A 25,527-nucleotide genomic window follows, 5' to 3' on the forward strand; every position below is an offset into this window, starting at 1 on the left:
TCATTGTTTCCCATTCTGAAGTGGCCAGGAATAACCATGACAGTGTTGGGAGGTGCCTTTTCAGATTAGCTGAGGGAGAGGAAAAAGCAGGCTCACCGAGCAGGGAACCAGAAGCAGGGCTCGATCCCAGGACCCTGTGATCACGACCCGAGCCAAAGGCAGATGCTTAACAACTGAACCACCCAGGCGTCCCTCTCAGATAAATCTTAAAAAATCTGTCAGCCATGTGTAGAATAAACTCGAGACAGGATATAAGGAGCTGTGGGGGTCTGGGTATGAGCCTGGGCCCTGCCAGTACTTGGTTCTGTGCCTTTAAGCAGATATTGTCACTTTCTGGGCCTTGTTCCTGTTCATCAAACGTTCAAGTTGAATTAAATAATCTGAGTCTTTGAGTTCTGCATTTGGTGAATCTAGTAGCGTCAAATTTAAGAAGATTCTTGAAGAAGTACACAAATTCTATTAGTACTTTTTCAGTTGTCTTTTTCTATTCTTCTGCAGTTCAGACTTCTCAATATTTCACTCTGGTCAGTCAGTTGCTCTCCCCTACTTTAAAAAGAAGTGGATATTGGGGCGCCTGGGTGGCGCTGTTGGTTAAGTGTTATTAGACTCTTGGTTTTGATTCCGATCATTCTCTCCTGCCCCTTCCCCTGCTTGTGCACATGCTTGTCACTCTCTCTGTCTCTAAAATAAAATCATAAAAAAAAAAAATTAGAGAAGTGGAGATGGTAGAGGATCCATGAAGATGGTGAGTAGTAGCAACGGTGACAGTGACATCGGTTTCCAGAGGCAGCCCTAGCAAGAGTGTAGCTGGCTACTGCTCTGTGTGGTGCTGGTGGCCGCGGCTGATAAGATGTGTTGAGATGGCTGCCATGCTCACTAGGTCAGTTTGGGCTCTCATCTTGGCTTCTTGCCTCTCTTGCCCCTTTTCTTTTCCAAGCCTGATTCTTTGGCCCAGAAATTCTAAAGGCCACCTGAAATCTTACCAGTTAAATCTCTGTTCTGCTTAAAATCAGTCCACTGGATCCTGTTGCTTATGACTAAGAACGTCGTTTCATTGCTCACTGAAATGTGTTGGGTTTTTTTTTCCCCCAGTATATGTACCTGTGTTTTGCTGAGGTAAACATTTTGAGTTTTGTCAGCTCTTAGAAATGAAAAGTTACTGAGCAAATTGGTATTCGTTACCATTTTAGGTGTGTTACGATTTGGGTGCCGCATACTTCCAGCAGGGCTCTACAAATTCAGCTGTCTATGAACATGCCAGAGAAAAGTTTTTTAGAACCAAAGAACTAATTGCAGAGGTAAGTATAGTGATAACAGGCACATAATAGTCCTTTAAAGGCTTATATATTTTTTGGCTTTAGTTTTTCTGGTGATAATAAACACAAGTGTTCATTGTAGTACATTTGGTGAGTTTTAAAAAATACTGAAAACATTTTGAAAATCTGTAATACTACTGCTTAGAAATTACCCCTTTTGTCATGTTAGCTTATTTTCTTCCTATTTTCATTCTTTGTTTTTATACAGATGAGCTTACACTAACTATATTTACTATATTGTTACCATGCTTCAATCTTTGGATAGACGTTTAAATGCGTTCTCTTCTGCTGTATAGATGTACCGTGATTTCCTTCATTTCCCTAATATTTGGGCATTTATGTTTGTTGTTTTTATTTATTGTAAAACTGTGATATTTCCATCTCCAAGCATAAGTTTTTGCTTGGTTTTAGATACTTTCAAGTTAAATTCCTACAAGTAGAATTATCATGTCAATGATTATTAATTTTGTAAAGGCTATAAAACATAAAACCAAGTTGCTTTCCAGGTACATTTCTCTCAGGGTACGCTGATCTGCACTGCGAGGTGTTTTTCCTTTTTTCTCCCCCCTCCAATTGCTAATTTGGTTGGGTGAAATAACAGTAACTTTGAAACATTTGCATTTCCTTAATTCTTAGGGTGAACTTTTTCATATGTTTATTACTTGCATTTTTATTTTTATGATTCGGGCAACTGAATTCTAAAGTATATGACTAGGTTTCTATGTGCTTGGTGCCTAGAAAAATTCCCCTTTCAGTCTCCTCATCAGAGAAATAGATGAAACGTTCAAGAGATTTACCTTTTTTTTTTTTTAAGATTTTATTTATTTGAAGTGGAAAGAACGAGAGAGCACAAAGAGATTTACTTTAAATCTGTTCTAGACCTATTGGGAATCCGCATTTTACTTTGTCCGGGCATCTCATCAGATTCGTTCTCCTCTTATGTATTTTTAAATATCTTAAGGTTGTTTTTAACAGTATTTGCTCTTTGTTTTAATGTCTTAAATATCATATCTACTTAGAGTACTGGTGATGTCTACCTTTTGTATGTTGGCCTGAAAACTAAACCAGGAGACAGCAAACTTTTGTAAAAGGCCAAATACTAGATATTTTAGGTTTTGTGGGCTATATTCAGTTTATGTTGCATATACTCATTTGTTGTAGTGTGTGGTTTTGTTGTTGCTGTTTTCCTTTTACATCCTTAAATGTCGCTCAAGGGCTCTACAGAAATTGGCCATAGGCCAGATTTGGCCTGTGAACAACAGTTTGCTAACCTGTGCTCTAAACTTTTCACCTTTTTGTTTTTTATGGTTTCTCCAGCTCTGAACTTTCCATTATGTTTTCTTGTAATGTTAAAATGCATTGAGTGGGTACTAGACTGTTGTTTCTGTTACATTGATGGATAATGATGTATACTTCTTACTTTACAGATAGGTTCATTATCTCTTCATTGTACCATAGATGAGAAGCGGTTAGCGGGCTATTGTCAAGCGTGTGATGTTCTTGTACCTTCTTCTGATAGTACGTCTCAACAATTAACTCCATATAGTCAAGTCCATATTTGTTTGAGATCTGGCAACTATCAGGTAAGATGTAGGATGGGGAAGTAATAGGGCAGTGGAAAAGCTTTGGAAAGCTCATAGAACTGAGTTCAAATTCTGGCACCACCATTTACCAGTTGTGTGAGTAGGGGCAAGTAAAACAGATTGGCCTCTAAAATGGTGGTAAGAATTAACTCATTTCATAGGCTCCCTATGAGAATCGAGTGAGAAGTTACAGTTTATAAACTAAGCAGTGCACTACACAGATGTTGACTTGTTTTGATAATATCCTTTCTTGAAGGTATAGAATTTGCCCATGTTAAGTAAATTCTTTAAAAAAATCTGTAAGTGGAACTCTTAATTTTTAAAGTTAAAGGTAGAGAATTGTTAGTTTTGTGGAGCCTTTTGTGTCTGACTTAGAATTATGACCTAAGCCCGGCCTTGTTAGCCATTGCAAATATTAAGACTGAAGAAGTGAGCAAAGTGGTGTTGGTAGGCTCCCCACATCAGGGAGCCCAACACGGGGCTCGATCCCAGGACCCTGGGATCATGACCTGAGCTGAAGGCAGATGCTTAAGACTGAGCCACCCAGGAGCCCCTTAGCCACGCTTTTTAGTTCACTCTTAAATAGAATCGATTCCCTCCCCCCAACAAAATAGAAGAGAGGGGATAGTATTTCCTCCCCTACTTCTGCCCGCCTTTCAAATTCTGCTTTGCCTTAGGGAAGAAAACTAAACTTTGTTAAAGACAGATTAGATACAGATGAATTTATTTAAACATCTTTTAGTTATATATCCCTAATACAGGCTTATGGAGGGTGGGCATCAGTTATGGTTAAGATACAGAATCTTTTAAGAAGCTCTCTGGAGTGGTAAACTTATGTAAACAAGACTTTAGAAATATTACTCATGGATAGGCATATGTTAACTGGGAATATAATGAAGAGCCAATATTTATAAATCAGAAGGTATTATAATGAGTAGCCAGGAAGAGGAAAATCACAATTTTATTGCAACTCTGAAATTTATCACTACAGTTATATATACAGGAGTATCGTAGAAATCATATTTAGCCTGTTTTTATTTTATTTTTTTTTTTAAATGATTTTTTATTATGTTAGTCACCATACAGTACATCCCCGGTTTCCGATGTAAGGCTTGATGATTCATTAGTTGTGTATAACACCCAGTGCACCATGCAATACGTGCCCTCCTTACTACCCATCACCGGTCTATCCCATTCCCCCACCCCCCTCCCCGCTGAAGTCCTCAGTTTGTTTCTCATAGTCCATAGTCTCTCATGTTTCATTCCCCCTTCTGATTACCCCCCCTTTCTTTATCCCTTTCTTCCCCTACCGATCAACCTAGTTCTTATGTTCCATAGATGAGAGAAATCCTATGATATTTGTCTTTCTCTGCTTGACTTATTTCACTTAGCATTATCTCCTCCAGTGCTGTCCATGTTGTAGCAAATGTTGAGAACTCGTTCTTTCTGATAGCTGAGTAATATTCCATTGTATATATGGACCACAACTTCTTAATCCAGTCATCTGTTGAAGGGCATCTCGGCTCCTTCCACGATTTAGCTATTGTGGACATTGCTGCTATGAACATTGGGGTGCATATGGCCCTTCTCTTCACTACGTCTGTATCTTTGGGGTAAATACCCAGTAGTGCAATGGCTGGATCATAGGGTAGCTCAATTTTTAACTTTTTAAGGGACCTCCACACTGTTTTCCAGAGTGGCTGTACCAACTTGCATTCCCACCAACAATGTAGGAGGGATCCCCTTTCTCCACATCCTCTCCAACAATTGTTGTTTCTTGCCTTGTCTATTTTTGCCATTCTAACTGTTAGCCTGTTTTTAAAAATCGGGTCTGTTTATATAAACTGTATTTTTTTTGTGCTGATCAAGTAGTTATTTGATGGCGCCTGGGTGGCTCAGTCAGTTAAGTGTCCAACTCTTGATTTTGGCTCAGGTCATGATCTTGGGCTTGTATGAGATCTGAGCCGTGTTCCAACTCTGTGCACTGGGGTGAGCCTACTTGGAGTTCTCTCTCTCCCTCTGCCCCCCACTCCCAGGGAATGAATGAATGTAGTTATTTGAACAGCTGTAACAAATGTGTCTTCTCACATGTGAGAAGAGGCTGTCTTGCCCGTGTGTAGGCCTAGCCTGTTCATGTTCTGCTATGGGGGTGAAACAGTGCTTGCTCTGTAGTTATGAAACCACTTTCGTCAGTACTTTTGTACTGGCAGCTGATTAAATGTTTCTGGAAATCCTCTTCCCTGTCTCCCTACTTTGTCGCTGCTTTCTCCTCCTCTTACATGGCTTGATTTGATAAAGAGCCGTCTCGAGACAAAGTCTGTATGGAATGATAACGAATATTTTCTGTCACTCACTAGCTATTATATTTTAAACCATTTAAATTTATTGTAATTGTTTCTTTGCATGCTTTTTCCAGCTGAGTTATTTAACTGTTTTAGTATTTTTAAAAGTTTGTTGTATGAACCTGTGTTTAAAGTGGATGAGAAGAATTTTTACAACTTTTTTTTTTTTAAGATTTTTAAAAAATTTGCAGAGAAAGTGAGTGAGCAAGGACAGAGGGAGAGGGAGAAGCAGACTCCCCACGAGCAGGGCTTGATCATAGGACCCCCAGGATCGTGACCTGAGCCACCCAGGCGCCCTGAGTTTTTACAAGTTCTGATAATATACCTGAATTGCTTCTTATTGATTGAGTCTTCCTTCACCTCTCATTTTTGGTCCATGATCTTCAGTTTGAAAAGGAGGGGTTGGGTGTCTGTTTTTATCTTCAATCTAATGTTAAAGTTTTAGGAAAGATTTTCCTAGAAAGGTATTTTCGTGATTTTCTTCAGTATATATTTTCTATTATAGAAAGACTTTTTTTTCCCCCTTTTTGGAAAGACTTTTAAAGTAAAGAAACTTTGCCATGATTTTTGAACTGGATGCAATTTTATGTCTGTGTTCTAGGACGTAGTAAAGATTTTCATTGAAGATAACTTAAACTTCAGTTTACCTGTCCAGTTCCGGCAGTCAGTACTAAGGGAACTCTTCCAGAAAGCTCAACAGGGGTAAGTAAATTGAAGAATTACTTTCTTATTTTTGGATAAAAGAGCAAGTGCATTTTGGGTTTATCAAAAATATACCTCCAAATTACCTGTAAGTCTGTGACAATAATTTCACGTTTATTAGTAAATGGGAAATTAACACAGCCAGAGAAGCCATTTTAATGTTCATCTAATCCATTTTAAAAGCACTTGGGAAAAACCAGCACAATTTGGTTCTGTTACCTAAGCTGTAACTAAATCATCCCTTGAGAGATTTAAAACTTCTCTGTTCTTCTCTGTCCCCACCCTTGACATGTGCCTGAATAACCTAAAATCTTACCTCTCAAGGATAAATAACTCATTCTTGTGAATTTGGTTTTGTAATATATACCTTTCTTTTATTAAAAAGAATGTATTAGTGGATCTACTTTTGTATTCTACAGAAATGAAGCTCTAGATGAAATCTGTTTTAAAGTCTGTGCCTGTAACACAGTCCGTGATATACTGGAAGGTAGAGCGATTAGTGTTCAATTTAACCAGCTATTTCTTAGACCTAATAAAGAGAAAATAGACTTTCTTCTTGAGGTAAGACATTTTTCCCTTTTTGGTGTATAATTTTGCTGTAAACTTACCAGTGATCTCTTGGTTGGCTAATCCAGTGCCCTCTTTTCTCTCTCCGTCTGACTTGCCAGTGTTGGCTACTCCTGACAGCACTCTCTGACCTTATCTTCTGCTAGAGCTCTTTGCTGGTTCTCCATTACTGGGTTTCCCTTGGTCCTTCATCAGTGTCTCTTTTGCTCTCCCTTTAGTGTTTCTGTTTACAGTCATTTTGTTTTTGGCTCACTCATCTTCTCATTCCATTTTTTAATTTTAATTTAAAGCTTCAGTCACCTGTTGACTAAACATTCCCAAATCATAACTCTAACCACTCCTGTGAGCTCCTGAATCTGTGTGTTGGCTCTTTCTACCTCTTTAACTGTCTTAATGTAACACACATTGAGAGAAATACATAAAGCACAATTAATACCACCTAGCTCCAAAAATACAAGGTTGCCAACACTTTAGAAGTCCTTTTTATGCCCTTTACCAAACTCTCTCCATATCCCCTTGAGGAAACCACTGTCCTGCCTTTTGTGATAATCTTTTTTTGCTTTTCTGTACAGTTTTTTATGTACCCTAAAGAATATATTTATGTTCTCCTTTTATGCATCCTAAGGAATATTCTTTAATTTGCCTGTTTTGAACTTTATAGAAATGAAATCATACAAAATGTATTTATTTTCCTTCACTAAATATGTTTATCATATTTTTCCCCAAGTTATATGCATTTATAGTTGATTTTTTCATTGCTATGTTAACCCCTTAGTGGATATGTGATTTGCAACTATTTTCTACCTTTTCATTTTGTTGATGGCTTTCTTTGCTATGCAGAAGCAGATGTAGTCACATTTGTTTTTGTTTTGCTTTGTTGCCCTTGCCTTTGGATTCAGCTCCAAAAAAAAAAAAAAAAAAAAAATCATTAAGACTGAGGTCGAAAAGCTTACCACCTATGTTTTCTTCTAGTTTTATGGTTTCAGGTCTTATATTCAAGCCTTTATCCATTTTGAGTTAATTTTTGTATGGTATACAGTAGTGGTCCAGTTTCATTCTTCTGCATGTTGCTGTCCAGTTTTTCCAACACCATTTGTTGAAGAGATTGTCTTTTTCCCCATTGGATAGTCTTGCCTGCTTTGTCAGAGATTAATTGACCATATAATTTGGGGTTGATTTCTAGGCTTTCTGTTCTGTTCCATTAATGTGTCTATTTTTGTGCCACTACCATACTGTTTTGATTACTATAGCTTTGTAATAGAAGTTGAAATCTGGAATTTTGATGCCTCTAGCCTTGCTTTTCTTTTTCGAGACTGCTTTGGCTTTCAGGGTTTTTTGTGGTTCCATACAAATTTTAGGATTGTTTATTCTAGCTGTATGAAAAATGCTATTGGTGTTTTGATAGGAATTGCATTTAATGCGTAGATTGCTTTGGGTAGTATAGACATTTTAACAATACTTGTTTTTCTAATCCATGAACATTTCTTTCCATTTCTTTGTGTCCTCTTCAATTTCTTTCATCAGTGTTTTATAGTTTTTAGAGTACAGGTCTTTCACCTTTTTGGTTAAGTTTATTCTCCTAGATGTCTTAATATTTTTGGTGTAGTTGTAAATGGGATTGTTTTCTTAATTTTTCTTGTGCTTCATTATTGAAGTATAGAAATGCAACAAATTTCTGTGGATTTTTGTATCCTGCTCCTTTACTTAAGTTTACTGAATTGGTTTATCACTTCTAACAGTTTTTTGGTGGAGTCTTTCGGGTTTTATATATATGGTATCATGTCCTCTGCAAATAGTGAAAGTTTTACTTCCTTACCAGTTTGATGCCTTTTATTCTTTTTGTTGTCTGATTGCTGTGGCTAGGATTTCCAGTACTGTGAGGAATAAAAGTGGTGAGCGTGGACGTCCTTGTCATGTTCCTGACCTTAGGGGAAAGGCTCTGAGTTTTTCCCCATTGAGGATGATGTTAAGCTGTGGGTTTTCATATATGGCCTTTAATATGTTGAGGTATATTCCCTCTAAACGACTTTGAGGGTTTTTATCGTGAGTGAATGTTGTACTTTGTCTCTTTTTATCATGAATGATTTTTAGATTTTATTAAATGCTTTCTGTTTGTTACGATGCTCTTGTAATTTAATTTTTCACTTCCAGTGTCTGGTGAAATACATTAATTTTTAAAATAAAAAATTTCAAGATATTTTTTATTTGACAGAGAGCACAAGCAGGGGGAGCAGCAAGCAGAGGGAGAGGGAGAAGCAGGCTCCTTGCTGAGCAGGGCGCCCAAGACACGCCCAGGATCCTGGGATCATGATCTGAACCAAAGGCAGACACTTAACCAGCTGAGCCACCTAGACGCTCTAAATTTTTAAAAATTTTAATTCCAGTTAACATACAGTGTTATATTCGTTTCAGGCGTACAATATTGTGATTCAAAATTCCGTGTATTATTCAGTGCTCTTCAAGATAAATGTACTGTTAATCCCCTTTTTTTTCATCCATCCCCCCCCACCTCCCCTCTGGTAGTCTAGACCTAGATATTCTCCGTAGTTAAGAGTCTGGTTTGTCTCTTTCTCTCGTTCATTTGTTGAGTTCCACATATGAGTGAAATTACATGGTATTTATCTTTCTCTGACTGACTTATTTTGCTTAGCATAATACTTCATTCTATCCACATTGTTGCAAATGGCAAGATTTCATTCTTTATTATAGCTGAGCAATATTCTGTTGTATATATACACATCTTCTTTATCCATTCATCTATCAGTGGACATTTGGGCTGCTTCCATAGTTTGGCTATTGTGAATAATGCTGAAGTAAACATGGGGGTGCATATATACTTTCGAATTAGTGTTTTTGTATTCTTTGGGTAAATACCCAGGAGTGTAATTACTGGATTACGTGGTAGTTCGGTTTTGTACTTTTTGAGGAATCTCCATCCTGTCTTCTGCAGTGGCTGCAGAAATATGTTAATTTTAAGTGTTAAACTACCTTGACTTGTTTGTAGTAAACTCAGCTAAGTCATGACTTTTTTTTGAGATATAATTGACATACAGCATTGTATTAGTTTTAGGTATATGTTATCTTTTTAAAATATATATTGCAGGATTTAGTTTGATAATATTTTAAGGTCTTTTACATTCGTGTATGAGATTGATACATCAATTTTTTTTTCATGTCCTACCTTTTGATTTTGGTACCAAGGTCATGCTTACCTCATACAGAAATTGGGGTATCTTTTTTCCTTGCCTGGAAAAGTTCCCATAAAAACAAATTCATTGCTTCTTTGTTTGGTAGACCTTACCAATGAAATATTTGGGCCTGGAGATTTTTTGTGTCAGGGAAGATCTCTGGCATTGCTTCATTTTCATCGGTGGATAGGGGTAGTCTATTTTTCCTGTTATTTTTAGGAGGTTATTTTCTAAGAATTTATTTTTTGAAGTAGGCTCCATGCGCAGCCTGGAGCCTGATGCAGGGCTTGAACTCAAAACCCTGAAATCAAGACCTGAGCCTATGATCAAGAGTCAGACGCTCAACCAACTGAGCTACCCAGGCACCCCCACTTCACCTACTTTTTTAAGTTTATTAAGTTTTAATGTTTACAGCATTGGGGTGCCTGGGTGGCTCAGTTGGTTAAACATCTGCCTTTGGCTCAGGTCGTGATCTCAGAGTCCTGGGGTTGCGCCCCATGTTGGGCTCCCTGCTCATGTGGGAAGTCTGCCTCTCCCACTACCCCTGCCCTCAACATACACCCTCCACCCCCTCCGCTCGGGCTCTCTCAAATAAATAAAATCTTTAAAAAATGTTTACAGTATTTATAGAGATGTCCCCTATTTCATGTTTTAATTGTTTTAAGAATTGAGCCAAATAGGTTTTAAGAATTGAGCTTAATTAACACATTTGTTATATTGCTTATCAGAAGTTAACACCTATTCCCTAAGTTTCATGACACGTGTACAATGCATCACTATGTATGAATAAGCTATCGTGAAAGCATATTCAGGTATTACTTATTATAAGATCGTTACTGTTTATAGTGTGGAGCAAAATTAGTATGATGGAAGTGTTTTGTACATCAAGATGTTCAGATGTGCTGTATGCTGATAATCTATTCATCTGAACATAGTACTTTTACAATGCTGTTTCTGAGCATGGTACTCGAAGAATTATGATATTTCTTTTTTAGAGAGGGAGGGAGAGAGGTAGGAGAGCATCTTAAGCAGGCTCCACACCCAGCTTGGAGCCTGATGTGGGGCTCGATCTCACAATCTTGAGATTATGACCTGAACCTAAATCAAGAGTCGGACACTTAACCAACTGCACCACCCAGGTGCTCATCCCCCCCTTAATAACAGCTTTATTGAGGTATAATCGCATATCGTACGATTCACCCATTTAAAGTGTACAATCCAGTGATTTTTTAAAGTATGTTCATAGATTTTGTGCAACTACTACCTCCAGTCAGTTTTAGAATTTTTCATCCTCCCTCTTCTACCCCACAACAAAACTTACCCATTAGTAGTCCTCCCTCATTTTCCCTCAATCCCCTTAACCCTGGGCAACTACTAATCTAATTTTAACTTTGGATTTGTCTCTTCTGGGCATTTCATATGAAGGAAAATAATGTGTGGTCCTTTTTTTTTTTTTTTTTTTTTTTTTTAGATTCATTTTAGAGAGAGAGTGAGTGGGGTAGGGGCAGAGAGAGGGAGAAAATCCCAAGCAGACTCCACACTGAGTGCAGAGCCCAGCACAGGGGCCCTATCCCAGGACCCCAGATCATGACCTGAGCCAAAACCAAGAATCATACACCTAAACGACTGAGCCACCCAGGCGCCCCTTTGTGGTTTGTTTTTATTTTAACTGACTTTTTTTTTTTTAGATTTTATTTATTTATTTGACAGAGAAAGACAGCCAGCGAGAGAGGGAACACAAGCAGGGGGAGTGGGAGAGGAAGAAGCAGACTCCTAGCGGAGGAGCCTGATGCGGGGCTCGATCCCAGAACACCGGGATCACGCCCTGAGCTGAAGGCAGACGCTTAATGACTGCGCCACCCAGGCGCCCCTTAACTGACTTCTTTACTAAATGTCTTCAAGGTTCATCCATATTGTAGCAAATATCAGTGCTTCATTATTTTTTGTGGCTGAATAGTACTCCATTGAATGGATATAGTTGATTTTGTGTGTCTATCAGTTGATGGACTTTAGGGATATTCCAGTTCTTGGCTATTATGAGTAATGCTGCTATGAACATTCTGTATTTTTTGTTAACATATTAGGGAATATTTGACAATTTCCATAGGTTAGGGACTTTTATACTGATTGCTTTATTTTGGTTTCTTGTAAGTTATCTATGGGAGAAATCTTAATCTGATGAATAAACTCAGAATATTATGAGACTGTTATTTGTAGGTAACTAACATTTCCACAACTAGTTTTTGTTCTTTAATTTCACTGTGTATTTTTAAAACCTTGGTTACCTTCTTAATCGTTGGTTCTATATACTTTAGCTTTTACTGATCATGCAGCTATCTCAGATGAATCTTCTTTCACTTTTCTGACCGGAGCTGCTGTAGAGTTTATCACCTCATAAAATTGGTTAATGTACTTTATGCATTCTGGGAAAACTCTGTACCATGCTAGGTAGGTTATTCTTTATTTCATATAAATACCAGCAGTTGTTGAAATGATCACATTCCACTCCCTCTCCCAGTAATGATTCTTACTCAGTCTCATCTTTTAAATTAGGTAAATCTGTTATTGATAAGTGTCTGAAGAAGGAGAATGTGGTTGTTCCTAAATGTAAACTGCAAACTGTAGGGTATGCTTTTTAAAGTGCCAATATTCAAATAAAAATTACTCAAATTCCTAGGTATGTTCAAGATCAATAAATTTAGAAAAAGCTTCAGATTCTTTGAAAGGAAACATGGCTGCTTTTCTAAAGTAAGTGCCTTTTTTTTTCCCCCCTTTAACTTTCAGGTTAGTCCTATGAGAAAGATAACTTTCATTACTTTTTGTATTTATCCTGCATGTCTTATAACCAGGCGGTCATTTGAGAGCCAGTTGAGTTCAGATTTGTGTAGTAACACAAAACTTAGGATTTATATTAGTTACTCTTTTTGTATATTTTGACATTGACATCACAATTTTAAATAAGGACCAAAAAATTTTTAAAATCTATTTCAAATATTATACAGTTTATGAAGTGGTAGCTTGTTAAATGGTTTATTAATAAAGATTGGTTAATATGATTGTTTTTCCCAAACTAAATTATAAACTTTTTTTGTTTTATAATATTTTTACTGATCTAGGAATGTGTGTCTGGGGTTGGAAGATCTGCAGTATGTTTTCATGATTTCTTCACATGAGCTTTTCATTACATTGTTGAAAGATGAAGAACGAAAGCTACTTGTTGATCAGATGAGGAAGAGATCCCCTAGAGTAAATCTGTGCATTAAACCTGTAACTTCATTTTATGATATCCCAGGTTAGCTCTCTAGTCTGCTAGCGAAAATGTTGGCACATTTTGCCCCTCTATTATATCTGCCCCTCAGTGTATTTGAGGATGCCCTCTCACTTGTTTTAACTTATATTTGTCAGTAATTAATTAGAAATTTACCAGTCTTCTGTAGTCGTATTTCTGTCTAAGCATTAAGTGCCGAACTCTGCTGAGTCTGTGGTTAATGGAGATTGAGGCCTAGTTACATACAAGATTCTAGCTGGGGAAGTAGACCAAGGTGATTCTGCTGCTGCTGCTGTGTTCTTGGAGGTAAAAATAAGAGCTGGGTGGGGAGTGGTAAAGGGTCCTGAGACTCACAAAAAGTACAGGTTCTCCTGCATTTCAGCCTACAGCACTGTGTGATGCTATCTGCTGGCTAAGCATTCCTCTTTGGCAACATTGCTCTTTTTGCCTTATTTATTTGACGATTTTCTTCCATTTTTTGCTTTTATTTTATGAATGCAAGTAGAAAATACAGTGCTCTTCATTAATAAGAAACAAGCTTTAAAGCTTAATATAGGTGAGAAAGAATTCACTTGGTTTAATAAAAACAAAATTGTAGCTGCTTTGAACCTCACTAGGAAAATGACATTAATACCTAAAATGCTGGGAATGGATTAATGAAGACTACATCTGAAAGTCGAGTTGTAATTAGGGATTTTAATGATCTTGGTTTTCTGGGAAGGCAGTGTCTCCACCTTCTCTTCCTCTCCCTTTAAACACATTTTTAGTGTTTATTAAAACAAAAATATATTTACACATACCTTTATTAACACATTATGTTTGAAAGTAGGAGACTGTCTGCATAAATTTTTTCCATATATCCCACCTAGTTCTTTCTGTGAACCAGTTACTGGTTTTTATCTTTGTTTATATTTTCATTCTATTTATTTATTAAATGCAGACTTAATACAAACTCTTAGGTTTTCTGTATGAGGATAAAATTAATATGTAATTTACATTATGTTGAATGAGTTCTGAAGATGAGAGCTGTTTCTCACTTATAATACTTAACAAACATATACAATCTCTCAACAAATTATCATTCTCACATTTGTAGGATTAAGGATTTCTTTGAATTAAGTCATTAGTAAAATGGAAATCTCTTCTTTCTTAGCTTCAGCAAGTGTCAACATTGGTCAGTTGGAGCATCAGCTGATATTGTCAGTGGATCCCTGGAGGATTCGACAGATTTTAATCGAATTACATGGTATGACTTCAGAGCGTCAGTTCTGGACAGTGTCTAACAAGGTTAGAAACCCTTTGTCAAGAACAGATAAGAAAATTACACTTATTTTCTGATGTAATTTATTTTAAAAATTTTTATTTATTAGAGTGTATGCACAGGAGTGGGGGGAGAGTCTCCATAACCTCTAAAAATAAGTTTATGTCCTGTTTATTGTCAAAGCATCTCCGTATATTTTAAATAAAGCTGTAGGTATATGTATAAGGAATATTCTTTCTGCAGCCTGTAGCTACTTGCCATGTGCTTATAGAGTATTTTTCTTTTTATTAATATCCTCTTGAAGTCTAAAGCCTGAAGGTTGGAACTAATTTCATTAAAACTTTGTAGGACATTTTTGGCTTTATGTGTTCATTTAAAAATGAATGGATTTACCTGTTTCTGAGGTTATCTATTTAAAAGCTTTCCTGCATGCAAAGTGCACATGAAAATTACTTTTAGAACACCATTTCAGTGGAATGTAGCTAAAGATAAAAGGGAAATAGCACATAGATGGGAGAAATTAAAATAGTATGGCAGTTCTTCTAACTCACTGCATACTTCTCTGGTGAAAATATAGTAAAAAAGCAGCCAGAAATTTGTGTATGTTTTATGGGCTTTGAACATGTAAGCTCAGTGAAATGGAAAATTTCTCTGGACATTCGTGTTGGGCTCCATTATTGTTAATGTTATTATTAGTGCTCAGTTTTATAGATGAGGAAGTATACCATAGTAAAGAGGGGGTTCTGATCTGACTGCGTGAGTTCGAATCCCAGTCTCTATACTCACTAGCTGTGTAATCATTCTTGGGCAAGTTATCTGACATTTGTGTGTTCCATTTTTCTTATCTGTAAAATGAGGATAATAGTACCTACTTCATAGTATTTTGGCGAGGATCACATAAATTAATACATATACTCCTAGGGCTTTTTTTCCTATAGATTATCCTTTAGAAAGCTCCAATCCATTTAATTTATTAATGGCTTATAGTGAATATGTTCATTTTGATGAACATTTCATTATGGCTGTCCTTTTCCTTTCCCTACAAAAGTGACCCTTGCAGGACTTTTTAAAGCCCTCGATTGAAGATTATTGAAAGATTCTTCCCAGATTTGGCTTTTTTCCGTTAGATTTGGGTGGGTGTGGGTGTGTGTGTGTGTGTGTGTGTGTGTATTTACATATTTTTATCTCTTCTAGTGGGAAGTACCTTCTGTGTATAGTGGGGTTATCCTGGGCATTAAAGACAATTTAACAAGAGATTTGGTTTACATTCTCCTGGCTAAAGGTTTACACTGCAGTACTGTTAAGGTGAGTAAAAGTGTACAGTAGCTACTGGTTAAGAATATGCTTTATATTCAGGGTCTGACCTAAAAAAACAAAAACAAAAATGCTTTATTAATTTTATCATAAAACCCAGGAATCAGAATTTCCCATATTTTCTTGATCTTAAAATATAGTTCTAGGCCTAAAAAGGTTATTTTCCCCCCCTCTAAAAGTACATTTTAAAAGGTGTTGTAGTTCTTTTTTCTTTACCCTCATAACTGAACCAAAGTGGTCTTGGATATATGGATACAGCTCCATTCCTTTTAAAAAATACAGAGACCATGAAAAATTATTATGTCTTTTAGGGTTCATTTAGTAAAATTGTGTTCCAGATACCTTAAAATTACTTTTGTAGTTTGTTTTACATAAGGAGTTTGTAATCTATTGGGGAAGTCGAGACAGAAGTGAAATGTTAAATGATACAAGATGGTATAATTGTGCAAGTAGTAGTACAGAAAATTCTGTAGGCAGGTTAAAGTTGGCATTTCCAAATTTAGTTCAGGCAGAAATCCTGAGCTAAGCCTGGAGGCGTGAATAAGCTATCGAGGTAGAAAGGATGGCATCCTGTGGAAAAGATCAAAGATAAGTAAAAGGATGGTATACCTGGGGCCTGGAAGCAGTAAGCTGATGTTAGACTGCCATTTGGTATGTAAGGGGAGGCCATGATGAGGCTGGAGGGGGAAGGTAGATGCGTAACGTACAGACTCCGTGAGCTTTGTTAAGGTGGTTGGTTTTTCTAGACCAGCAGTCTTCTAGCTAGAAGTCCAGCATGTAGACCCTCGTTTTAAGGGAAGCAGTTCCCAGCTTTTCTTCTCTTTCCTTAAAATCGATCTGCCTGAAAATACTGTTACAGTTCCCATCTCTTGATGTTTTCTGTTCACATTCCTTTCTCTTTTCACAATTGTCCTTTTCCAGCTTACTTTAAAAAGATGGGAGAGGAGCCATACTTGAGCTTTATAGTAAGTTTTGAAACCAAGTGCTGTCAAGTCCTCCAGTTTTATTGTACTTCACAGTGATTTTGGCTATCTTAGGTCCTTTGCTTATTTTATTTTTTAGAAGGATTTAAGTAAACTGTATGCCCAATGTGGGGCTTGAATTTTCCACTCCAAGATCAAGAGTTGCATGCTGTATTGACTGGACCAGCCAGGTGCTCCTCCCCCCCCCCCGCCTTTGCTTTTTATTTATTTACTTATTTTTAAGATTTTTAAGTAATCTCTACACCCAGTGTGAGGCTCAAATGACCCTGAGATCAAGAGTCACATGCTGTACTGAGCCCGCCAGGTACCCCTCCCCTTTGCTTTTTAATATAAATGTTAAAATCAGCTTTTCAGTGTTTACTTAAAAAAAAAAAAAAAAAAAAAAAGCTTGCTGGGATTTTGATTCAGATTGCAATGAATCTCTAAATCAGGGGACAATTGAAATTGATGGCAATATTATGTCTTTTAATCCATGAACTTAATATGTCTTCGTTTTCTTAGGTCTCCGTTTATTTATATCTTTATCTCATCAAGTTCTATAATTTTTAGTGTGCAAGTCTTACATGTATTTTGTTAGATTTATCCCTAACTGCATGTATGTTTTAAAATAAAATATATTGTAATTCATTATTCAAAAAGTTTGTATTTATACTACACTGTAGCATCTCCTTAAACTCTTCCAAAAAAAATTTCTAAGCTTAAATATTCACTTCCTGATATGAATTTTTATGTAAAGCTGTTTTTAAGAGGATAGTAAGCAAAGAACCTTTTGTAGATAGTGCTGTAAACCAGAGGTCCTCAAAGTGTGATTGCCACACCAGCAGCATTGGCCACATTTGGGAACTTGGTAGAAATGCAAAATGTTGGGTCTCAGCCTAGACCTACTGAATCAGGAACTTCGGAGAGGGTCGAGCAGTCTGTTTTAATAAGCCCATCTGGTAATTCTGATGCATGCTAAAGTTTGAGAACTGTTTCTAGACCGACACTTCCAATGGAAATAAAATGCAAACCACATATGTAATTTATGATTTTCCAGTAGCACATTTTTAGAAATACCAAAAGAAGTACAAAAGTGATTTTAATACATTTTAACCCAGTATATCTAAACTATCGTTTCAACAAATAAGCAATATAAAAATTGAGATTTCTTTCTTCCTTTTTTTTTTTTTTTTTTTTTAAATGCGTGTGCTAGGTCTTCACTCAAAATCTGTTATTTTACACTTAAAACACTTCCCAATTTGGACTGGTCACAGTTCACATGCTCAGTAGCCACGTATAGCTAGTGGCTACCATATTGGACCATACAGCCCTAGACAGTTGTGGAGCTGTTGGAAAGTTTATAATAGGGGGCATGTCATTGGCAGCTTTTCTCTTTCCACCCCTGAAATAACTAACATTTATTGGGCATGGAGTCTCTTCTGCAGGTTTCATATATATTTATTCTTATTCTCCACACACACACACACACACACACACACACACACACCCACTGTGTAGAAGGTGTTAGCTCAGTTTTATAGGTGAGAAATCAGTGTCAAAGGTATTGTCTAAGGTCACACAGCTGGTAAGTGGCACACAGGTTAGAAAGGATAGGAGAGAACCGAGGGAAACATTTAGGAGCTAAAATCTAGAATTGATTGCTTACTGATGTGCTGTGGAAGGCAAGAGGGAGAAAAGAATGGAGAACAATGCTCAGCTTTCTGCTTTGGATGCCAGCAAGTGATTATGCAGAAAAACATTTTTGAAGGATTATTCATTTTTACAGTGGTTAATTTGGGCCTGTAATTGGAAACAGCCTGAAGCTTGGGGAATGGTCTGGGCTAGAGATACAGATTTAGGAGGCCTCAGAGATCATCCAGGAAGAGTATACAGGATCTAGGGGATCCAGCATTGGGTCCAAGAAACAGTGGCATGATGAGTACGAGGACCAAACAGAGGTGGAGTCATGATAGCCAAGGGGAGAGAGAGACTGTCAAGAATAAGGGAGTAGGCAGCACCAGGATGCGGCCCTTAAGTCCTGTAAGATAACTAAAAAGTGTTCAGTAGCTTGCACAATTAGAAGATCTTTGTTTAGTGAGAACTATTTTTTTCGTCGTGATGGGGGTAGGAGCCAGATTGTAGAAGTCAGGGAGGCACGTGGGAGGAGAGAAAGAATGAACGAATGAAGACTACTCTTTGAAAAAATTAGAAGCAGATATGTAAGAAAAGGGTTGGATTGTAGTGAATTTATTTATTAGCCAATTATGTGAACTAGTAAGGTCGTGTACAAAGATTTTAGAGTGTGAAACCTTGTTAACAGTGTAAGACCCAATTCTGAATAGCCTAAGTATAGTAGAGTACTTGTCATAGAATCCATATGCATTCTGTGTATACAGTGACATGTATAATTTGTGTATGTGTATATATGTGTGTGTTATGATATGTATAGCTTATATAGAGAATATGTGTATATGATATGTATATAAGTTATGTGAAAGCTTTTTTTGGTTTTACAGTTTATGTAAAACTTGTTTAGTAGTACAGCATGTTTTTATTCTGTTTATTGGATTTTTTTAATTATAAAAGAATTAAGTATTTATCAGAATAAATCAGTGACAGATGATAAAGATAATCTAGCCTCACTCTCCAAGACAACACTGGTTAACCATTTAAACTAATTCTTCTCTTTGTACTCATAAAGATGCACATTTTTTTATTCCAGAGGAAAAATGATCCAGTGATCTGTTATTTCTTTCTGTAGGACTTTTCCCATGCCAAACAGCTGTTTGCTGCTTGTTTGGAGTTGGTAACAGAGTTCTCACCGAAACTTCGTCAGGTCATGCTAAATGAGATGCTGCTTTTGGATATTCATACACATGAAGCTGGAACGGGGCAATCAGGAGAGAGGCCTCCTTCTGATCTTATTAGTAGGGTGCGGGGATATCTGGAAATGAGGCTTCCTGGTAAGATGTTCACAAAGCCAACTTTCAGAAAGGCATTACTCAAGTAATCATAGGGAAGAATCTTAAAAAAACATTTTCTTGGCTTTTTCCATCTTAAAAAAAGTCCTTGCTCTCCCAAAACAATTCAGATTCGGGGTTCTCTTGAGAACATTGACGATCATGTAGGAAACTATTCATTTCCTGGGGTCACCATAACAAAGTACCACAAGCTAGATGATGTAAAACAGAAAATTATTCTCTCACATTTTTGGAGACGAGATATCTGAAATCAAGGTATCCTCTGAAGGCTCTGGGGAAGAATCTTCTCTTGGCTTTTTCTAGCTTCAGTGGCTGCCAGCAGTCTTTGGCATTCCTTAGCCTGTAGCTTCACACTCCCGTCTCTGCCTCCTTTGTTACATGGCTTTCCCATTGTGTGTGTGTGTGTGTGTGTCTTCTCATAAAGGGACCAGTCATTGGGTTTAGGGTGTGTCCTAATTCTGTGTGATCTCGTCTAAACTAAGTATATCTGTGAAGACCCTGTTCCCAAGTGAGGAAACTCAGGTCTCGGGTGGAAATGAATTTTGAGGGAACACTGTTCAACACACTACAAAACTATATTACAATTTTAAGATACTCTGTTAACAAAGAATTAAAATGTCCTTGTAGATATAAGTTGAACATTTAATTCCTCATTACCGTCATAGAAATCATCAAAATGGCTGCCAGTGTGTCAGGAACCCATCACTTTAGGGACAGACCCGTGTCCAGTTGTAAGTGTAAATATGTTATGAAAAGGGACTTATATAAATTCTCCCTGTACGTAAATCTTCGTTAAAGCAGTTTAATTTTACATGTTTTAGTAATATTTAGAACAATTAAATCATATTTGTATACATTTAAAGCTGTAAAATTGAAGTATAAAGGAAGGTGTTAGTAATGTGCCAAAACAGAAATGGCTTCTGGCCCTTTGGGGTCTTTTGGATTAATTTGTTATTACATTCTGATTTCTAGCAGATATTACAGCTTTTAGCACTCTATTGAGAGAATACCTTTGAGCTTTAATGTGTGAATGCCCTTTAATGTCTGAAAAATTGACTGGTAGTATACTGGCACTATCAACTGACATGCTGCTGGGTGTGTTTTCTTTTTAAAGGTGGAAGTTTGATTTTGCGTATATGATTTCTCTAAAATGAAAAGTAAAAGGAATTTTTAAAATTTTAGCGTTTGCTGAGTGTTAGCTGCACGTCAGATGTAAGAGCTTTAGGCACAGAGCTCATTTAGTCCTCATGGCAGCTCTGTGAAGTAGCTACTTTAATTATTCCTGTTCATGAATCAGGAAGCAGGTACAGAGGGTTAAGGAATTTGGCCAAAGTCACGCAGTAAGAGACAGAACAGTGATTTGAATCCATCAGTCCTGGTTAAGCCTCTGCTCTTACTCTTTGAAATAGGTGGAAATGCCTTTAAATAAGCACAGGTCTATTTGTACTACCTTTTTGACCTTTAAGTAGTTTGAAATTGACATTAGTTTGTTTTGTTTTGTTTTTGGTCCAAGACTCCTAGTGCTACACATAAATTATGTAAATTTTTACCTTGTTGGGTGTTCAGCTGCTTGTCCCATAGTTTGTGTTGCAAGTAGTGTTTAAATGGAAAGGCAAGGATGTCATTTATTGTTACGAGGAACAAGCGCGGGCGCAGTGCCTTGCCTTTGAGCCTCAATTACAGACTAACGGCCCTGAGTTCAGCAGACACCTGGCTCGATGCCCTGACATCTGGGTGCACTCCACTGCCATTGTGAGAGTCAGGGTGGTAGGATGGTCTCTCCATGGGTCAGGATAGGGGGAGGGGTGCCAAAAGGTGTCATCTGCCGAATACTCCTCCCTCTTTTTTTTTTTTTTTTTTTTTTTAAGGTTTATTCATTTGAGAGAGCATGGGGAAGTGGGTTGGGCAGGGAGAAAGGAGAGCAAGAAAAGCAGGCTCCACGCCCAGTGCAGAGCCCAGCACAAGCTCAATTCTACCAGCTGAGCTGAAATCAGGAGTCAGACACCTGACTGTACCACCCAGGTGCCCCTCCTCCCTCTTTTTTTTTTTTTTTAAAGATGTTATTGGGCCAATTTTGATCAAATTAGATGCATGCCCTCTGTAGAAGAGGGTGTAAGGTGGATTGGCCTGGTTCTACTATCAGGAATAGGAATTAGATGATCTTAATTGACAACAGATCCAACCATTCCGTTTATAAATAAGGGCTACAGGTTAATTATTCTAAAACCAGTGATGTCTTTTGGGAGAAATTCCCCAACTTTTATTTAAAAAAAAAAAAAGATTTATTTTAGAACGTGCACATGAATGCATGTGCACAAGTGAGGGCGGGTACAGAGGGAGAGAGAGAATCTCAAGCAGACTCCCCACTGAGCATAGAGCCCAACACGGGGCTTGATCCCATGACCCTGAGATCATGACCCCAGCTGAAATCAAGAGTTGGACGCTCAACCCACCCAGCCACTCAGATGCCCCGAAATTCCCCAACTTTTAATACCTTCGTATTAACAACTTACTTTCTGTTGAGACGTGTCTTTGTTATGTTCCTAGGATTTCAACAAAATTGAATTCTAGGCCTACTGTGGGTGCCTGTTACAGCATAGGACTCTGCATTTAGAAATAATGATTAATTGCGTTGCAGATGCTTAAAGAGAAGTTTAATCTCCAAATCACTGCTTTTCAGGCTCTATCAGAATTCTCCCTAGATTCTAGTGTATCTTTAAAATCCATATATTATTGGGGAGTGCCGGGTGAATAAAGGAAGCCTTAGAGCCAAACGCTGTGTGATCTGCCTTTGGCAAAACGTAAAGAACTCCATGGCCTGCATGCATCGGGGGTACTAATTTCACTTCGTTCTTTCTTGACGATGATGCAGATGTATATTTTGCTGTGTTCCTATAACTCTCTTTGTCCTTTCAAATCCTTTTTTGGTTAAGGTGAGATATAAACTAAGAGCCACAGGCAGTCATTTTTTGAAAGACTAAAATATAAATATAGGTACTCAAAAAGTTTAATAGCTCTCCCTATTTTAAGTTAACATTGTAATTTAGCATTCTCTGGGATTTTTCTTTTTGCTGAAGTACATCAAAACCTGAATATTATATACTTGGAGCTATGAAAATTTGCAACATTTAATATTAAGGTATATTTAATATTTCAAGGGAAATTATGTACACAGCAGTTCTTCTTTTTCTTTTTTTGTCCAAAACAATTCTGGGTGATTTTTTTTTTCGTTATCACTTTTTATTTAAAACTGTTTTTGGTACAGTAAATATTTTTTTGAAAGTGAAGGACTTGCTTCTGAGGAGTATTTATTACGTTTTAATCAGAAGAAATATTTAAAATGGTATATTTACTCGGATTTGTTATAATTTTAAATATTTTTAGCCATTTCTATGCTCTAAATATGCTAAAAGTTTATATGGTACCATCATACTTGTTTTGTGTGTTTATTCTCTGCTTGTTTGAATTACAAATTTCTGGAGGACAGGTGCTGTGGACTTCCTCAGTAGGGGGTTGGCCATGGAAAGTATTCGTAGTAGATGATTCTGTTGATTAGTAGTGGGGACCACGCAGTCTGTTGGGAAACCTTAACTTTCTAGAGAAAAATATAAAATGTTAGAATTTTTCCATCTGTAACTGTTGTTTTTAATTTGTTCCACTGAAATCTTAGTACATGCTTGCTTTGTTGTCATTTTAGTGTTATGATGGTAATTCTAACTGCTTTCTTTGGCTTTTTAGATATTCCTCTTCGTCAAGTGATTGCGGAAGAGTGTGTTGCTTTTATGTTAAACTGGAGGGAAAATGAATACCTTACCCTGCAAGTTCCCGCGTTTCTGCTTCAGAATAATCCGTTTGTAAAGGTAACTTGTGTTTTAATCTAAATAAAGGGATTATTAGGCTGGGATTATTGTACCTGTTTCTTTAGATCTTTTTTTTTTTTTTAAGGTTTATTTCCTTAGAGCATGAGTAGAGGGAGAGGCAGAGGGAGAGAGAAAGGGAGAAGCAAACTCTCCTCTGAGCAAGGAGCCCGATGCGGGGCTTGATCCCAGACCCCTGGGATCATGACCAGAGCTGAAAGCAGATGCTTAACTGATGGAGCCACCCAGGTGCCCCTGTTTCTTTAGATCTGTACGACTTAGGGAATTTGTCCAATTTCTATAATACAGTGGAAGATTGGACAAATTTCGTTGGTTTGTGATTAAAAGTATAGTTTTGCATTCATGAGAACACAAGCAAAAATTAGGTAACAGACAACATTTTGGTATAACCCTAAGCTAGTGAGAGGTTAGCTTTTCTTGCTTTGATCAAAAGAATCAAACTCTAGTTTTAAGGTCTGGAATACAGGGGCATACCTGTGTGTGAACTGGTGGAGTTGTGAAGGTACGTTTCCAGCTGCTTTCCCTCTGAGCACCTTACCTTCTTTAGAGCCTGTTTCCTCCTCTAGATTTGGGCCTGGTTCTTGTTAGTGTATATGTCATTACACCCCAGTGAAAGAATTCCTTCAGTGGATTGGTGCTCAGTTGTTTATTCTCCTTTCTTAGTTATATCTGTCCTGTGCAACTGGAAATGTTTCTGGGTGGAGAAAACACAAAGACTGGAGTTTTCCCTAAGACTACGTCTGTTTTGTGCAAACATTATGTATGCCCTGAATAAACAGTGGGCTTTTTTCCGTTTCTGGTCTTATCGTTAAAATAACATTTTGTGATTAACATTTTTCTGTGTGTACATTTGGTTTTTCAGATTTCCTCCTTATTGTTTGTATACTTTTTGTTCTTCATCTGCTCTCATCTTTAGTACATAGTCTTTTAAATCGATGGTTATCTGGGAACCCTTACATGACTCTTGTCACTTTTTTATGTTTGTCTTTGGTTATTTGTTTTTTCCTCCTAATTTCATGTATGTCTTTTTAAAAACTGAGCTCATTTCATTTCAACCCTTCGAAGATTTACTGATTTCTTTTGTAAGGATTTTCCTCCTTTTTGTTTTCTCTACAATTGTTCCTAAAATGTATTGTTCTCTCAGATGAGAGAACCGTTTTGTTCCAAGATATTTCCACTTAGGATCCTAGCTTGTTGCTCAGGACAGTACAGTAGCTTCTCTTTGCTTCTCTCCACAATGTATTCTGTGGAGCTGGTGCCGCAGCAGGACTAGGTGTATGTTTGAGGGCTTGCAGTGTGGAAGGGCACAGGGTGTCGTGCTGCAAGTTCCCTGACCTTGGGCTGGGTGATCTCACTGCTTCATGCAGTCCCCCTGATCTGGCCCAAAGGGACAGAGAATAGCTGGTGACCTTGAGGAGTCACTGAGGCTTCTCATCATCTCATCTGGTTAGGGTTTGTGTGTCCCCTTCCCTAGTTGGCCCCTTGCTCCCTTGTCTGTTAAAGAAGAAGGAATCCGAGAAGGAAGTCTAGAGTAAGGGACTTTGTTTTGAAAATACTATAATTTGGAGCAGTTTCCAAGCTTGGAATTTGGCATGGAATATGTGTACGTGTACGTACGGAAGTCTGGAAGGATATTAACGGTCATTATCTCTGGATAATGTAAGATTAGGTGATTTTAATCAGTTTTATTTTCCATATTTTCTTATTTATTCAAATACTCTGTAATCACAAAAAGGAAAAATCTTAAGCATGTAACATTTTGAAATAATACAGAACTGTACAGTCTCCCCCCTTGGATCTGGAAAGTGTGCAGGATTTACAGACATCTGGGTTATAAAAGACTGATAATAGTAGTAATAGCACAGGGTAAAGACCAAGTTTTTAATGTGGCCTGCAAGGCCTTTTAGGGTCAGGTGCTTCCTCCCCAGGTTGCTGTCTCCTGCTCTGCCATGCCAGCTCCGTGCCGGTGGTACCAGCGGGGGGCTCTGCGCAGGATGCTTTCTCCGCCTCAGAGCTTAAGCACGTGCACTTGGTCATTTAGCCGGATGCCCTTCCCCCTTCGCCTGTTGATGTGGTTTCTTTTTTTTTTTTTAAGATTTTATTTATTTATTTGACAGCGCAAGCAGGGGGAACGGCAGGGAGAGGGAGAAGCAGGCTCCTCGCTG

At 37.5% G+C, this 25,527-nt stretch overlaps 1 protein-coding gene across 1 annotated transcript in view; it reads left to right on the plus strand.

Moving 5' to 3' along the window:
• INTS8 (integrator complex subunit 8) overlaps positions 1 to 25,527 on the plus strand; it is a 44,826-nt gene that overhangs the window by 7,330 nt on the left and 11,969 nt on the right. Inside the window, exons 7-16 of the mRNA XM_008689154.2 lie at positions 1,191 to 1,298; positions 2,744 to 2,899; positions 5,843 to 5,943; positions 6,363 to 6,504; positions 12,376 to 12,446; positions 12,815 to 12,990; positions 14,120 to 14,253; positions 15,422 to 15,532; positions 19,265 to 19,466; positions 23,223 to 23,344. Coding sequence (XP_008687376.1) covers positions 1,191 to 1,298; positions 2,744 to 2,899; positions 5,843 to 5,943; positions 6,363 to 6,504; positions 12,376 to 12,446; positions 12,815 to 12,990; positions 14,120 to 14,253; positions 15,422 to 15,532; positions 19,265 to 19,466; positions 23,223 to 23,344 — 1,323 coding nt within the window. The remainder of the gene's footprint in view (positions 1 to 1,190; positions 1,299 to 2,743; positions 2,900 to 5,842; positions 5,944 to 6,362; positions 6,505 to 12,375; positions 12,447 to 12,814; positions 12,991 to 14,119; positions 14,254 to 15,421; positions 15,533 to 19,264; positions 19,467 to 23,222; positions 23,345 to 25,527) is intronic.

This window comes from Ursus maritimus, unplaced genomic scaffold (genome assembly GCF_017311325.1).
Source record: "Ursus maritimus isolate PB19 unplaced genomic scaffold, ASM1731132v1 scaffold_9, whole genome shotgun sequence".
Taxonomy (NCBI): Eukaryota; Metazoa; Chordata; class Mammalia; order Carnivora; family Ursidae; genus Ursus; species Ursus maritimus.